The 17,009-nt window shown below is 39.1% G+C and overlaps 1 protein-coding gene across 1 annotated transcript in view; it reads right to left on the reverse strand.

Moving 5' to 3' along the window:
- NUP153 (nucleoporin 153) overlaps positions 1–17,009 on the reverse strand; it is a 41,913-nt gene that overhangs the window by 6,379 nt on the left and 18,525 nt on the right. Inside the window, exons 6-18 of the mRNA XM_035316137.1 lie at positions 15,582–15,692; positions 15,406–15,444; positions 15,253–15,306; positions 12,863–13,021; positions 11,705–11,757; positions 9,282–9,408; positions 8,707–8,844; positions 6,485–6,577; positions 6,159–6,249; positions 5,723–5,848; positions 3,550–4,161; positions 1,870–2,064; positions 524–1,369 (exon numbers count right to left, since the gene is read on the reverse strand). Coding sequence (XP_035172028.1) covers positions 524–1,369; positions 1,870–2,064; positions 3,550–4,161; positions 5,723–5,848; positions 6,159–6,249; positions 6,485–6,577; positions 8,707–8,844; positions 9,282–9,408; positions 11,705–11,757; positions 12,863–13,021; positions 15,253–15,306; positions 15,406–15,444; positions 15,582–15,692 — 2,644 coding nt within the window. The remainder of the gene's footprint in view (positions 1–523; positions 1,370–1,869; positions 2,065–3,549; positions 4,162–5,722; positions 5,849–6,158; positions 6,250–6,484; positions 6,578–8,706; positions 8,845–9,281; positions 9,409–11,704; positions 11,758–12,862; positions 13,022–15,252; positions 15,307–15,405; positions 15,445–15,581; positions 15,693–17,009) is intronic.

A 17,009-nucleotide genomic window follows, 5' to 3' on the forward strand; every position in this document is an offset into this window, starting at 1 on the left:
TGATCATCAATAAAAACTTAAATCCTCTACTGCGGTCTTTTAGCAAATTAAAGGAATACAGATCTGTGTTTTTGGACCTTTGTAGCAGTAGAGTAACAGCAGTACACTCTGTAGCATAGTTGCAAGTACATGGGAACAAGATCCTCATCTCTTTTTTTCTCTGAAAAATGCTTGTGTGAGGACTGTATTTCACCATACTAAAGCTTTTACCACCAACTGTACTGCTAGCATTGAGACAGTACAACTTCTGCGCTTGTATGAGATGCAGGACAGGTTCTTTAAGGTGTCTCAATTTTTTGTCTAAACCTAGTGTAAAAACTCACTGAGATCAAAAAAGGAATTGCTGCTAATTGTGTACATATCAATAACCAGAACACAAGACATGCTGCATATAGGAATTAAACCTTTTCTAAAGCTCTAGTACATGAACATATCAAATCTCACAGATTTTTTCTAGTATGGTTCAGAGGTCTTATTTGGTGGACATAAGCAGACAAATGAAGACAAAAGATACTCTGTTTACCTGAAGTACTGGTTTGGACCCCAAACGAAAAAGCTGGCTTTGCTTGCTCAGGTTCCTTCTCTGATGGTTTAACGAAACTGAAGTTGAATATAGGTTTTGCTGTGCTCTCTTCTTTTGTATGCTCGGACTTCCCAACTGAAAAGATAGGCTGTGCCTTTGGCTCTTCAGTGTCAGCTTTCTTTCCAAAAACTAACGGAGCAGCAGAAGTGACTGAATCCTGCTTCTCTTCTGTCCTTCCCAAAACAAACTGTGAGGCAGCTGCAGACTCTGCACTGCCAAAGGAGAAGCCTCCCTTTGTTGAAGGAGCTTCATCTTTCTTCTCATCTGGCTTCTTAAATGCAAAAGACGACAATACAACCTCCTTTTCTCCAACAGTTCCAAAAGTGAAGCCACTGACTCCAGTTTTATTCTCGTTGGCAACCATGGAAGTAGCAGAACTTGTACCAAAAGCAAAACCTCCCAATACTGGTTCCTCTTTCTTTTCCTGTTGTCCCAGGCTCGCTGCCCCGAACCGAAACGTTGAAGGAGCCTGACTACTTGTAGATGGAAGGCCAAAGGTAAAACTGTTATTTTTTCCTTCTTTTTTACTCTCTTCTGATTTAGATAGTGAGGATGAAACTCCAAATTTGAAGTCCCCTGGAGTACTAGGAAACTTAAATCCCCCAACCACACTGTTGGAGGATGCAGATTCAGAGGCAATGCCAAACTTGAAGCCCCCTTGTTCGCCAAATTTAAAACTTCCCGTGCTATCTGATGTATGAGAAGACTCAGAGGATGATGACGACTGAACACCAAAGGTAAATGATGGCAAGGCAGTATTTGTGGACGCAGTAGCAGTACCAAAACCTGCAGAAATAAGTGAATGTCAAGTTTATAAGCCATGGTGTACCTACAGTACATGAAGTACAGTACCCAGTCAAACTGTTTAAAAGACAACCAACCAAACAGTAAAACAAACAAGAAAACCCCATGCTTCCTCTCTACATAAACCTTTTCACAATTGTGTTTTCTGTCCACCACCTGGCTTTAAAAAGTATACAAACTTATTTGAAAGATCATGTTTTTAGTCTGAACTCCAAATGAACAACATGTAGGGCATGTAAAGAACAAGCATGTCATTAATGAAAGCTTTTCTCTAAAAAGGATAAATTTATTCTTGGGGAAAAGTGTGGAAACAGATGTTATCTTATCTAGGCAATATTCCTACAGGAAAAATAAACAATTTTGCCACACCTCAAAGGAAAAAATAATTATGCTTTAAAAGTAAGAAAATTTAAAAAAAAAATCAGAGCAAGACAAAAAATAAATCACAGAATACGCATCCTCATTGTAATCATAAGTATTACCTTTGAGCTCTGCTTTGGTGCCTGGCTTTGCACTTTCACAGGCTACACATTTTGTGGCCTCTGCTTTGTTTTGAACCAAGCAGGTCTCGCAATCCCAGCTTCCTTCAGGCTTCTTGAATTTGTCTAAATCCAGAAATTCCCCAGAAGGAGCAGAAAATGCAGATGCACTGCTACTGGTCACAGGTGTTGGACCCTCTATGACACAAACAAGATAGTTAACCATCCTGTTTGAACATGAACTATAAAACAAACATTAACTTTTAAATTTGGTTTATCAAATCCCACAGAAATGTTCAAAACTACTCTGCAACCCCCCACAGAAAAAAATAAAAGCCATCAAAAACCCACAAAGGAACAAAGAAAAAAACAAAGTGGAACTCAAAGCTTCCAAACAACACACAACTCTGTTCAGCACACAAGCTTCTGCTGCTTTGAAGACAACAGCACAACCTCCATAAAGAGGCCTGACAGGCAATGCTTTCCTTCTGATTTTTAGCCCCTGTAAAGGAAGAGACATCCCTTAATGCTGCAACCCAACAGAAAACTTCATCACGTTGTCACATTCACCCCTACAGTTTTAAACCACTGAGGGTGCCTTTTAAGAGAGAAGCAGAAGATAACGCTTCAAATTCAAAACAGGAAAGATAAGAATGGGTCTTCCCTTTCATGGCACGTGCAGAAAACTTTTATCCTAGTCTTAATTGCATTGCTCTTCCCCTTGGCAAGTGCAACATAACCATGCAATTCACTGCACCGTGATCACAGTAAAACCCTCATTTCCAAAATTCCTCCTTGCAATGGCAAGAGTCTCCGACAAAGATGCCAACTGACCACTCAGAGGTTGGAAGTCCAAGAGAATCAACTCTGTCTGAAATCCATTATCTTACCTCATGAAATTTCAGTCTTACTGTACAGGATGATTACAAAGCCCAAACTAGTCCATCTTAATTTGTTTCTTCCAGGATATATTTGCAAAGGTGTTTTTTGATGTAATGGCATATTAAATGACGTTTAGAGTCAAAGTTAAAATTAGAATTGTATTTTAAAGACAATACAATCACGCTCAAAATCAATTACAGTCACACACAATGGGAAACAACCCAGTACTGCCCTGAACAAGTTACCCAGTGGGTTACTCACTTCCATGAAGCCTACCACTGACCTTCATAGGCATATCTCTGCTTTAGCATAAGACTGGTTAAGACTACACCGTCTTGAAATCTGGCTTTGCATCTCCCCTCAATTACATACAAATGGTGAGTAGAGGCATTTTGGCTATATTTGTAATTATTTTTTACTTATTTTTTTGAAAGAGAAAAACACAGTAATTTTTATCTCTTTCTATGGAGTTCTCATTTTTCACCAGTGAAAAATTATGTTGTTTTTAAATTAAGTCACCCAGTTCAGCCATCTTCCCTCACTAGCTGCAAGGCAGGGCGTATTTCTGTTGATCCAGTTCTGTACTAATACATTTCACAATCAGTTCAATTTATGCGGCGGGCTGGAACCTGGGCTGAGACCTCTGAAGGGCCTGTAAACCAATCCTGCAGACAGCCACTAACCCATCAACTGTATCTGGGAATCATGTTGCTTAAAATATTCTATATATGCTATGTACTTTTATTCTGTACAAGACTCACAGAGGCTAAGGTGGAAACAACAGGAAAAAAAGTACCATACCTGGTTTCTCAGACTGACACGCTACACATTTGTTATCTTCTGTCTTATTTGATACAAGGCATACTGTACAGTCCCAAGAGCCTTTCGGCTTCTTAAATTTGTCTCCAAAGCCCAGAGTGACTGTTGTGTCAGTGCTGCTTGATGAGGATGTCACTGTAACTGAGCTGTCTGCAACCACTGGTAATGTCAGAGCAGGCATTACTCCCGTTCCAGGTTTCGGTGTCTCACATGCTATACATTTTGTAGCTTCCGGTTTGTTTTGGACAAGACATGTATCACAATCCCACGTTCCAGGTACAGTTTTGAATTTGTCTCCAAAGCCCAGCATCCCTGCTGGGGGCGCTGTTGGCTTTGAGGTGTCACATTGACTTGAACTTATTGTCTGTTTCGTACTCTCAACTGTTGATGCTTTAGTAGCTTGACAAGTTACACATTTGTTGTCTATGTCTTTGTTTTGCAGAGAAGGGTCACAGGTATCAGACTGCCAGTATGATGCTTGTTTAGAAGTCTCTTTACCTGCAGAAAAATTTGTTATTGCAGGCCTAGTATAAACCACTGTGCTTGTTGTAGGTTGTGCAGATGTAGAAGAGTTTGTTTTCAAAAATCCAAAGTCTAGGAAGCAAGAAAAAAAAAGTCTGTTAGCGCAGTACCTCACTACGTGGAACTAAGTGACTTTACTAGAGGGCAAAAATTTAAACTCAGGTGCCAACGGTTACAACTAGACATTCAGACCAAGCGCAACAGCAAGCCCCCAGAAATCTTATCTAAACAGATGAAATTTCACATGCTGCACTGGGACACAACAGAACATTTATTTAATGCTTCCTTTAACTCTTTGTTTCTGAGGAAGCTTTAAATCAAAATTTTCACTGGTTGATACAAGTACGAACAAACAGCTGACTGAAATCTGACAGTCCAACATGGAATGGAAATAATACAATTTCATTAAGATGCGATGCCCAATTGAATCAAATTTCTAAAGCTCCTCCTTCCATAGCAGATGACTCAAATTTACTTTAGTAACTGTACATAAGTTTGTACTTGGAGCAGCAATCCATACGATATATTCCCACAGATGCTGAATATTAATTAATAAAAACTCAAGACAATTGATCAACTGTCTAATTTTCTACAATCTTTGTTCAAAATGCATTGGACACAGGACAACTCCTTATTTAAAGGCGGCAATTTTAACAGAAGAGACAAGCTACTAATACAGAAACACTAAAGGAAATGCATCTTAAATAGCAGCTCAGGTTGCTTGCAAATCTACATTGAACATAGTTGTTTTGTGGTTTGTTTGTTGTTGTTGTTTTTTTAATCAAAAATGAAGTCTTTGAAAAATGTGGATTTAGATTCTGCTTCTTTTAAACTGATAAAGAAAGTGAACGTCACTTCATTCAGAGGTCTTTCCTTACACAAAATGCACCAGGTATTTTCTCTCACTCAGCTCTTTCCAATATAGAAATGCGCTGCCTTCTTAACACGTATGTAAGTTAGAAGATGACTTATGGGAAAAGATCAAATTCAATAAAGCCCTTTTTCTTAAAGGTCATCTTTTCCGCAAACACATTTTATTATTAACCTGTTGAAAACAACTGCAATTCCTTAAAAATAACATTTTTATTCTATTTTTATATTTAAACCCTTTTAAGATAAGGGTTTTTAACATAACACTCTACGTCTGTTTACAGTTTAAATTTTAATCCACAGGAGCCATTGTAAGGTAAGGCCCAAAGATTTGCAGCTTTGGCAGTATCTTTAGAACTGAAACTCTTTACTATTCTTTCTTCACCTGGGCTGAAGGTGGGACAGGAGTGTTGAGTTTTACAAACATTTCATTTTCAATTCTACAAATTATATTTACTTAAAATGAAACACCAATTATCCGGCTATTTCTCTTAGTACCTCCTTTACAATTACATCCTAACACATAAAGGAGATGCAACCCATCTGGTTTTCATCTTGCAGTTTTACTTCCAGCAACAACGACCGCTTAGAATAGGGGGGCAGATGCACCCTAACAAACGCAGCGCTTAATGTAATGCTCTCCTATGTTCATATTTATAGCAAATACTCTATTAACCATAAGTCGTCTTTTTTTTAAAAAAAAAAAAATAAAATGCTAGCGTATTTTTTGCAGCATCTTTTTAAAAGGAGTTCATTATCTCACCAGGGTTTTTTAGAATGTCTAAGACGCTTCCTTCCTTTAATAATATATTTCCAGTTTTGAAGGGACCATCAAAATATTCTTCGATCTCCTCTTTACCCTTGTTGATGTTGGTTGAGTTGGTGGTGTCTTTTGAAACAAAAGAAAAGAAAAACAGCTTTCACAATGCGACCTAGTTAGAGCAGATTACACTCACTTTTGTTAGAAACAAGAATTTCCAACTTTCATGCTTCTCACATAAGAATCTTCACAAATTCTACTTACTTTGCAATGGTTTATAATTACAAGCAATAAAAACAGATCTGTGACTGGAAAAATACTGCAGAAGTCCAACAGTGCCAGGAATTGCTAGCATGCACAGACAGGACAGGTTTAAGATTTAATGAAGAGAAAAAGAAAAATCAGCACTTCAGATCTGAAGTGCTAAAATTTCAGTTACCTAGGGTAAGAAAGGACGTCACTGGCGTATCACTGGATCCAGAAAGCTCTGCTGATTTTACAACAGGAACACTAAATGTAAACCCAATCTGCTATGAACAAAAGAGGTTTTTCAGATTCTCGAGCCACAGGAACTTCAATCAAATGCACACACAAAACCAAATCTGAAAGCTGGTCTTCACATTTGTAGCATGCATGCTGAATGACAAATTATAAGCCAGAAGCCTACAAACTTTTCTCCATCAAGGCAAATTCTGCTTTAGTGTTCTGCAAAAGCCTACTAAATGCCTACGAAAAAAAGTCAAGCTTCTTTATTATTTTACTTACAGAAGACGTAGGTAGCACTTCTGCCTCAGTAGATTTCACAATTGGAGATGAAAATGCGAACGCAGGACTGCTAACATTACTTGTTGGTTGTATCTGTATTTTCAAAAGAATTAAAGGTTTATATTTAAGAGCAACAACTACCTGAATTCACTACCCAACAGAAGTCCTGCAGTGACATTGAAAAACCTGATGTTTGAGTTATTTTGCAGATGAAAGTAATAATAAAACAAAGTGAAGTTTCCAAGTGGATATAGGACAGTATCTTCAAAACCACATTACAGAAACTGAGAGAAAAAGCTGGAGATGCTACTTAGGTCTAAATGCACGGAAAAGCAAGCCAGGAAGCTGAAGAACGGTAAACTCAGTCCAATGATACTCCAAGAACTTCAGCAAACACCTCAACACGTTAAAGCAGCTATCTACTTCAAACCACACAGAAAATATTTCAAGTACTCTGGAACAGATTAATGTTTATTTTATTGCAATAATATGCCAATTATAGCACCTTAGGCTCATTCTATGTGAGGCTTATATGACAACGTTACCTCTAATTTAATAACTTAAATAAAGTTGTGGTTTAACCATTGTAGGCAACTAAGCACCACACAGCCACTCGCTCACTCCCTCCATGTGGAACAGGGAAAAGAACTGGAAACAAAGAAGTTGTTAAATTTGAGGTAGCATTAATGACTCATCACATGTAATGGCTACCTGGAAAGACAAATGCCATAACCCTGTACATACCCCCCACTCCTTCCCCTTCTTTCCCCCAGCATTTATTGCCGAGCATGATGCTAAATGGTGTGGAATATCCCTTCGGTCCTCTAGGGTCGGTTGTCCTGGCTGAGTCCCCTCCCAGCCTCTTGTGAATCCCCAACCTCCTTGCTGGCACGACAATGTGAGAAACAGAAAAGGACTTGTCACTGTGTAAGCACTGCTCAGAAACAGCTAAAACACCAGTGTCTTACCAACACTGTTTTGGTCACAAATCTGTAACATAACATCATCTACCATGAAGAAAATAGCTCTACCCCCGCCAAAACCAGTATAAATAACTTGCCATAAAATCCACACCCCTTCCCCCCAGAGTCCCACAGCATTTGAAGCAGCTATACAATCACATTAAACAGAAGTTTGCAAGGTCTAAGACTGAGAGAAGCAGAATCAAAACATTTATGTGTTTTTCCCCAAACTGGCATGCAACCCCAATTTATTCAGCTGAGTATAAACTAATATTCGTTAGTTTCACGAGCACCACAGAAAAAGTCAACTTGCAATAAAGCAGTATACTCACCCTAAAAATTATTTATAGCATAAAGATTTACCTTGCCCGCCGCCGCCGTTGAATTTGCCATGCCTGCTGCTGCTGTTGAATTCGCCTTGCCCGCCGCCGCTGTTATATATGCCATGCCCGTTGCCATTGTTGGATATGTCACGCCTGCCGACACTGTTGGATAGGCCATGCCGGCCGCCACCATTGAATTTGCCTTGCCCGCTGCCACTGCTGCATTTGCCATGCCCGCTGCCATTGTTGGATATGTCACACCTGCCGACACTGTTGGATATGTCATGCCCGCCACTGCCGCCGCATTTGCCATGCCTGCCGTTGCTGCATTTGCCATGCCCGTCGCCATTGTTGGATATGTCATGCTTGCCGACACTGTTGGAAATGTCATGCCCGCCGCCGCATTTGCCATGCCCGCTGCCGCCGCATTTGCCATGCCCGCCGCCACTGTTGGATATGTCACGCCTGCTGTTGGATATGTCATGCCTGTCGCCGCCGTTGAGTATGTCATGCCCGCTGCCGCTGTTGGATATGCCGCCCCCGGTGCTGCTGCTGGATTTCCCGTGCCCGGTGCTGCTGCTGGATTTCCTGTGCCTGTTGCTGCTTTATGATTTCCCATACCCGGTGCAGCTTCTCTGTTTCCCACGCCCGTCACTCCCGCTGTTCTTGCGATTCCTGTCGCTGCCGCTCGATTATCTACGCCCGTTGCCTCTGCAGGGTTTCCCATGCCTTTCGCTTCTGCTGGAGTCGCCATTCCCGTTGCTGCTGCTGGAGTTGCCATGCCCATCGCTGCAGCGGGAGTTGCAATGCCCATTGCTGCAGCTGGAATCGCCATGCCCATCGCTGCAGCAGGAGTTGCCACGCCCCTTGCTGCTGCTGGAATCGCAACGCCCCTTGCTGCTGGATTTGCCATGCCCGTCGCAGCTGCTGGAGTTGCCATGCTCGTTGCTGCTGTTGAAACAGCGCTTGGTGACGCTGAGACAGCGGTACTGCCAACAAAACTAAAGTTGAACTGAGGCAGCGACGCAGTACCGATGGGTAGGGGTATTTTCGGTAGCACCGGTTCCTCCACTTCCTAAAGTTGCAGATTGAAATTTTTTCTTTTACAAGACACACTGCTTTCTCACCCTGTCCCACCAAATTTATTAACAAAATTAAATATTAAAAAAAGCCATACAAATTAAGAGAAAGCAAGTTTCCAGAAGAAATCCTCATCTCCCCACCTCTGTCTACTAGGTCATTTTAATTTATGGCAGGCCTGCTTTCACATTATGCTCTACTCACCAACTTCAATTAACAGAATTAAAAATTTCAAAATTATATAAGCAAAGTTCAGGTATTCAAACACAGTAAATCAACTGGAGCCTGCTCTGAAACCACAAAATAAAAAAAACAATGCAAAATGGAAGAGGTATTATTATAATTTAATTTACTATGATGCAATAAAGCCGACATACTTAGCTAGTTACTTCAGTAATCTCAGTGACAGCAATTAACGCAAGAGTCACTTACCTGTTCTTGTACAGCTCTTGATAAATAGTGCATTCCTCTTTCCCTTCTCATTTTGCCGCCTCCACTATTCATTCCTGAAGACAGACCATTGGATGCAGCAGTACTGAGTTTGTAGCTTGTCACATTGCTAGCACACAGCAGTACAGAAGTTGGGGGGAAAAAAGAGAGAAAAAAACTTATCAGCCAATTTTTTTTCAAGATATTATAGCTATGAAACCTGCTCATCAGAAAAAACTAAAGCTGTCTCACAGGTTGCTAAATGCTGGTAAATATTTGATGTTCTAAATAGGAAAAACTTTATTAACAGCAGCAATGAAAAGGACATACATAAGTGCACCGTTCATATGGGAACAATGACTAAGCCAGAAGACCTGAAATAGAAGAGCTGATTTAGACTGTTATTTTCTAATGCTTCCTTTAAATAGTCCAGACGAGGACTGGTTCTCTGATTCTGCGATGAACATGTATCTTTGCAGGGATATAAAAGAACAACTCACAAAAATATAGAAAGAGTGCACATATGCATGCACACACATGGGAAATGCTGCCAACAGCTCTGATAGAATAGAGACGCCTTAGACTTGTGTGGCAAGGTAATGTGGCATAAGCTTCAGAAGCAGCTCTGGCTTTCATGTGGCCATCAGCAGGAAACAGCAGAGGTGTCTGGGTATGCCAGCATTCCAGAAGTCTTTTCAGACATGAATACAGATCCCTTTTGTAAGGCATATGAAGGCATTTTTCTGTTACTTACCAAAGCCTAGATCAAAACCAGAAGATTTCCTAATCCAAGTGGAAATGGGGAAAAAAATATCCCAAACCAGAAGTGAAATAGGGAATAACACTAACAAAAGTACTGTGGCAAGAAAATGAAGTATGCCTGGAAAAACTGTGACATCAAAGCTTATCTTGCAGCCAGTCAGTCAGTACAAAAGTGCATTAGATCACAGTGAAAGATACCAGGTCATACTTCCAGAAGACTGAGGAGGAGAACTGGTCTAAACTTGTCAAATACTTGACAACAGCCTGCTTAGGACCGTAACTGCATAGAGGAAGACAGATCCCTAAGGCATATGCTCAGACTTTTCTCTAATCCAAACTGTCAATCAATTAGAAATCTGAAAAAAGTCTTACATCAAAATAGAGCTTTATTCAGACAACTATCGTTTGCCCATAATAGCCCATATTCCTCTTTCTGTTAACACCTGTCAGCTTCAAGGGGGCAAAGACAGTTGTCAGCCTTCAAACAAGTCTAATCTACAACTGGACTCAGGTTTAAAATACATACACACACACACAGGTATATATAAAATAGGTGGGCCAGAGATTTACTGAGTATTCCAACTCAGCTGTCCAAAGGGACTCTTGCCAGCAGATCAGTGTGGTGCTCCTGCTCCAGAACATGGCACCCAGCAGAGACCAGCATCACAAAAAACACTACCACCACTACCTACTCTACAAACAAAAGGTAGGGCACTGCAGTAAACTTTGTGAACGAAATCAAAAGCAGCACGAGTTTTCTGGATCTCCTTCCTAAATGGAGAAGTAGAAAGGAATTCTAACAAAGACAATTTAGAAGTTTGAAAAAAAAAAAAAAATACACAATTAAAACCCAGCACTTGTTTGCACCTGTACCAGAATGCTAAAGCCAACCTCTTCCACCCCTAAAAAGGTGGTTGTTGTGAAGTCAAACTTTTAGATGCCAAAACAAAGCGTTAAATTCTTTCTGCAAGCCAAAGAATGTCCACGGTCACATAAGAATTGCTTGGCAGATGAGCATAGAGTCAAAATTCCCTGCCACTGTTCTTTGAAAATAGCAACCCCCTAAAAACGTAGAGTGCAAAGTGTCTTAACTCAAGCGTTATTACCCAAAACACCATTTGCCCAGAAGGGAAAGCCATCAATATTATCTGGAGGATAACTTATTTTACCTAAACCAAGAAAGCAGTATAACACAAAGCAGTCTCCTCAAGAAGAAATTCAATTAATTCTTCTGGATTTTTTTGTATTTTAGAGATGAGTTAGCATTTGGTCTCAAATGATTTTAAAGAGCACCTGGTTTTCATGTGAACTCAGAGCAAACTAACTTCATCATGAAAGGAGCATTAAAAAAAAAAAGTACTAATAAATCTTCCTCCAGGTTTTTGCTTAAAAAATAAAGAAAAACACATCAATAAACATCCTCCTGAACTGTAACTCACTTCGCCTACTTCACCTTCTAAAAACAACAATTTTCTCAGTTATACTGATCTTCAAACACAATCCAGACTTTGCAGTTCCCTCAAAATACAAAATGTTCACTGGATTTCCCATTCCTTTTACTGAGAACTGTTAGCACCTTTACAAAAATACAGGCATGCAGACGATTCTGAAAAAGGAGATATCTTTCTTCCTTCAAATAAGTTTTAAATTAATAGATGTCATACCTTTCAGATGGTTCTGCTTGCTGTTCTGCAGGCAAAGTCTTCTCTGTCATCTCCTGCAAGTTAAGTTTATTTCAAGATTTAGCTGAATACATACAGAATACACAAAATACCAACAACCACTTATGTGTTGGTATTTTATTATTATTATTATTTATTTTATAGCACTAAATACAATACACCTCACCTACTTAACCTTGTTCCCTAATTCAGTATTGTGTGTACAGTTCAGTTAAACTTTGGGGCTGAAGTAAGCGTCACTGCTTCACTCAGCATTGAGGACAAACTGATAGAACACTAAATCAAATTTGTTAAATCCTCTACCAATAAAAGCAATTATTTTAAACAAAATTGTGTGCGTGTGGGGGCAGGCGAAAATCAAATCAAGTTTTCATCAAAACTTGTGTTTACCAACGCTGTAAAAGGGAAATACTTTTCCGTTTTCTATTATTTATCAACAAAGAAAAAGAACATCCTCTCCTACCCCCCAAAAAACTAAGCAGTTGCTGATACATTAATTTTAGAACTTTACAAAATGGAGATTGTGCTGGCTAAACAATACAGAAATTGAAAGATTTAAAAACAGTAAGCATCCGGTATTACTGCCTAAAAAGCCCATTTCCTGCCTAAAAAGCCCATACATTTAACACGTGGTCATTTGTAGACTCAGACTGATACTGGAAACACGGGTGTGTTTTCGCAGAAAGAGATGCCATTTAATTTTATGGAAAATTAATCAGACTAATCAGACACCAAAGCAATCAAAAACGATAACTCAGCACATTGTCAGGACTCTCACTTGGAGCACATAGCTCACCTGGAATAGTTTACACAGAACATGAGAATGCTTCATCAGTGACAGCTTTGTGTACATGAGAATAACAAAAGGAAAACATTTCTGTCTTTTAATATTCTTTCACTGAGAACAGGATGACTCAATAGCACATCATGACATTGTGAAAACAACCACAAGACAATGAGCGTTCCAAAAATAGAATTAAATCCATACAAACTCAATCTATTTCACAATGGTTCCCACTGCCTTAGAGCTCACCTCAAACATACTATCAGTATTTTTTTGCAAAGATAGTATAATAATCAGTTTTAGAAACATTCCAAGATTGTAAAAAAAGCAGGCACATAACTCAAAAATGTACTTACTTGGTACTTTGTGTCTACTCTCTGGCAAATTTTGCTGGACTCTGTAGTTGAAGTCGATGATGGCTTAAAATAGCGGACCTGATGCATCGGTTGACGGTTTACCTGTGGTATCACAAGTTTCTTAACAGGTGGAAGCTGGGATGCATTCTGGGATTCCAGCTTTGAAAGGGAAACAGCAGTCAATTTATCCATACATCCACGCAAATTAACTCCAATATTTATTGATGAAAACAAATTACAGAACTATAAACCTCCCATTGGTCTTAGCACTCAGTGAATACAATTTGAAAATTCTAAAAAAAACATTCAACTTGTAGAGGGAAATCACCAGAAAACCAGTAACGAAATCCATAAAGCTATATATAAGTAGCCAAAGTCTGACTGAATTCTATTTCAAAATTTGGCAGTTAGCTTTGTAAACCAAATAATTCAAGCTACCGTAATTAAAATAACCCACGTTCCTATAATATGCTCCTATCTTTTCCTCTGCCCACACTGTGATATTTTTTTTAGTAGCTTAATTCATTAATTTAACATTCAAAGTGTTAACCAACTAATTATACAGGCTTCTGGGCTTCACATTCCCTACATTTTCCCCCTTCCAAGTTAAACAATAGAACACATTCAAAAAAAGAAATTTGTCAATCTTAAAATAATCTCATTCATTAAAGTATGATCCAACGCTTTAGATGTGCATTTGATGCACTTCAAGTAGTGGGTTTGAATTCCCTTTTCAAAGCATTTTCACAGACCAGAGTCAATTTTTAACACAAACCACTGCGTATTCTGCAAAACTGACAAACAGAAAATAAATCCTAAAGGCTACAAGATTTACGAAAGGCTCCACCTGCTGTCTTAGGGACCAGAAGATACAGTTCTTAGGAAGTATGCTATTGTTTAAATCAATACCAACAGAAAATTGTTTACACTACGGCTTTAATTTCACAGTATGTCCCAACTCTTAGTAACAGAATTCACACTATCAATAAAGTGTATAAAAATACATCTTTCTAAAAATTATTACATTCATTTTGAAACCTTGAATAAAACATGTTTTATATAAGTTCACAAATCTACTTCGAGTGAACGATAGTTCATTGCTAGTTTTAAAGGTAAAAAAGAAAAATATTAACTCCCCCAGTTAGGCACTTAATACACCAAGAGCTATTCTGCCTGGTACAGTTCCTTGAAATAAGAAAAATACCACATCACTGCTACCCACTGCAGAAGCTTAGCCTGAGTGCACAAGTGTTCCGTCAACCACACGTTCACTTTAGCAGGAAAACACACAATCATCTCCTTAGCAAATAATTGCTTCTCATCAAGGGCTACCCTTCTCTTGCCAAACATTATGAATTCTAGTATTATGAACAGACAATCTATCTCCTTTTACCCAGTGACAGCTGCGTGCAACATTCATTTAATGGCTGACAACTTCAGGCTCTCTGTTGCAAATCTGGCAGATCTTTCTTAATGCCTTATCACAGGTGTATTTCTATAATATAACTGAGAATTCACACCAGATTTGTTTTTAGCTATTTGGATAATATTTATGACATACTTCACTTCTCAATGCCCTTGTAATTTGGCATATGGTGAAAATATGGTACAGGAAATCTGAGATGTTTGTAAACTCTGAAGTGATTGTAAACTCAATTATACATCCAATCAAGGAATTAGCACAAAATCTTCTAAAGACATTGTCCCTTTTCTCATTAAAACAGAAGATTAAAAGTTTGCACATCCTGTTATTTCCTTCAGTCACCTGATCTTAAAGTGGTCATTTAAGGGTTTTGCAATTTAATAAACCCAATGATACCCCTAACTATAGTCACCAAAAAAAGATGACTAGTTTTCATTTTTTAAATACAATGAAAGGAAATCATGTTTTACCACAGCGTTATCACCAATTCTGTGTTACCCCCAAATAGGAATTTAGGAGCATAAAATTTATAGTGTCAGAAATTAACAATTTTCCTTGTCTTTACTTTGAATGGTGATAAAAAGCAGAAAAACTAGTTTTCTCTGCCCAAATGAACACGGAAGTCTGTACAAAGTCTATATGACCACTCAATCAGTATTTTTCTATTTGTGATCACTTCTTCAAGAGAAAACTTTCCTCAACAGGAATTTTAATATGCAGCTTCACCCCAAGTTGGGGGACAAGATAAAACTACTTTGTGTGCTCTAGAGATGTTGCTCTCAACGTAGAAAGACAACGTAATTCTTAACCTGAGTAATCTTCACAGCCCATTATCTATTGTGGATAGATGCCAATATTTACTTGATTTGATGCGTATGTTGTCATTGAGGTTTGAGAAATTTTTTCTAATAGTGATAAAGCATTGAAAAAGTTATCTACCTCAGCTTAAGACATTATTGGTTCTTACCTTTCTTCGTTTGGACTGGTAGTCAGGAATACCCAGTTCATCTAAGTCCAGAGGCTAAGGGAAAAAATAAAGCCTAAATATTAGAGGGCATTTTTTTTTCCTGAGAGAGGGGGTTCCCTGCAACAAAAATTTGGGGATTCATGGTCAACTTACACGATACAGTGGCAAAGGAGGTGGAATTCTTTTAGCATCCTGTTGAAAAAATAGTGCAATAAATTAAACTGGACACACCATAAGGAAGAATAGTTTTATCTTTAGCCTTTGATGGCACATTTACTAAGTTTTATAAACACATGAAGCAAAAACAGATTAAAAGAAGTGCTATTTACCTCCAAAGGGGTTGACAGATTCTCCATTGCCGCCAAAATGCACTGCGCTGCGGTACTTAAGGTAGCTCGGGGCCGCCCATTTCCTTGTTTAGCTTTCGCTTTCATTTGTACCTGAAAAATTATCATTTTAAATGTTACAATGGTCAATTCCGAGTTAAGGAGGCATGTATTTTATGTCCCAAGGCTACACTGATGATATAACCAATATATTCCAACGACAGAGAAAAATGCAGTCACTGGAAGTTCAAGCCATAAAGAAGAGAATACATTCTGAGTTTAACATAGTTTACCTGAGGCCTCAGTGCATCTTGCATGTGCTTGTTGCATGAGAAATAAGAGAAATCCATACTTGTAAAAGGTCAAGATGGGTGATGCTAGGATTGCTAAGGCCTCCAAAGCAGTAATCGGCAAAACAGAACTCAGTAAAAGGCTTCTGGTACAGAAAGTACTTTCAGAAACAACACAGACCTCAGGAGTTTCACGACAGTGTAAGTGTACACAATCATAACCAGGAACTAGTTTTACTTCTCTCTTGCTTCCTCCCTTCCCCCAAGATTAAAGTTGGCTGCAGATCTTTGTTTTAAAAGATAAAGATCTGATATAAACCGTAACAGAACTAAATATTACACTGAAGAAGTAAACTGTTTATTTGTACCACCCAACTTCAAATATCATTCAAAAACTTCCTTTGGTGTGACTTTTTTTCTTCCCATGTTAAACCCCTCATATACACCCCACACTGTGCTTATCACACAATGTGAAGACAGGAAGCACATAGATGTGAAGACCATGCAGCACACAGCAACACAAGTGAGACTCACAGAAGCACAGAATGGTTACAGTTGGAAGTGATCTCTGGAGATCATCTGGTCTACCCCCCTGCCCAAGCAGGTCCACCCCAATCAGGTTGCCCAGGACCATATCAAGTCAGCTCTTGAAGATCTCCAAAGAGGGAGACTCCACAGCCTCTCTGGGCAACCTTTGCCAGAGCTCCATCAGCCGCACAGTGTAAAAGCATTTCCTGATGTTCAGGCAGAACCTCACATTTCAGTTTGTGCCTGTCGCCTCTTGACCTGGCACTGGGCACCACTGAAAACAGAATGGCTCTCTATGCTCCTTGCACCCTTCAGGTATTTATATACATTAATAAGATCCCCCCTGAACCTGCTCTCCTCCATGCTAAACAGTCCCAGCACTCTCTGCCTCTCCTTAGAGGAGAGGTGCTCCCAGTGCCTTGATCATCTTGGTGGCCCTTCACTGGACTCTATAGCATACTGCTGTAATCCACAGCAAGCAGCAATAAGCAAGCTACTCTCTCCTTTAAAAGCCTAGTATTTCGGTTCCTCTTTTTACCATAATCCAGTAATACTGTAAAAAACAAAAATAGCTGACCGAAGAGGGTTCCCAGCTTTGAATCACAAGTTTTCA

This window comes from Oxyura jamaicensis, chromosome 2, assembly GCF_011077185.1.
Source record: "Oxyura jamaicensis isolate SHBP4307 breed ruddy duck chromosome 2, BPBGC_Ojam_1.0, whole genome shotgun sequence".
Taxonomy (NCBI): domain Eukaryota; kingdom Metazoa; phylum Chordata; class Aves; order Anseriformes; family Anatidae; genus Oxyura; species Oxyura jamaicensis.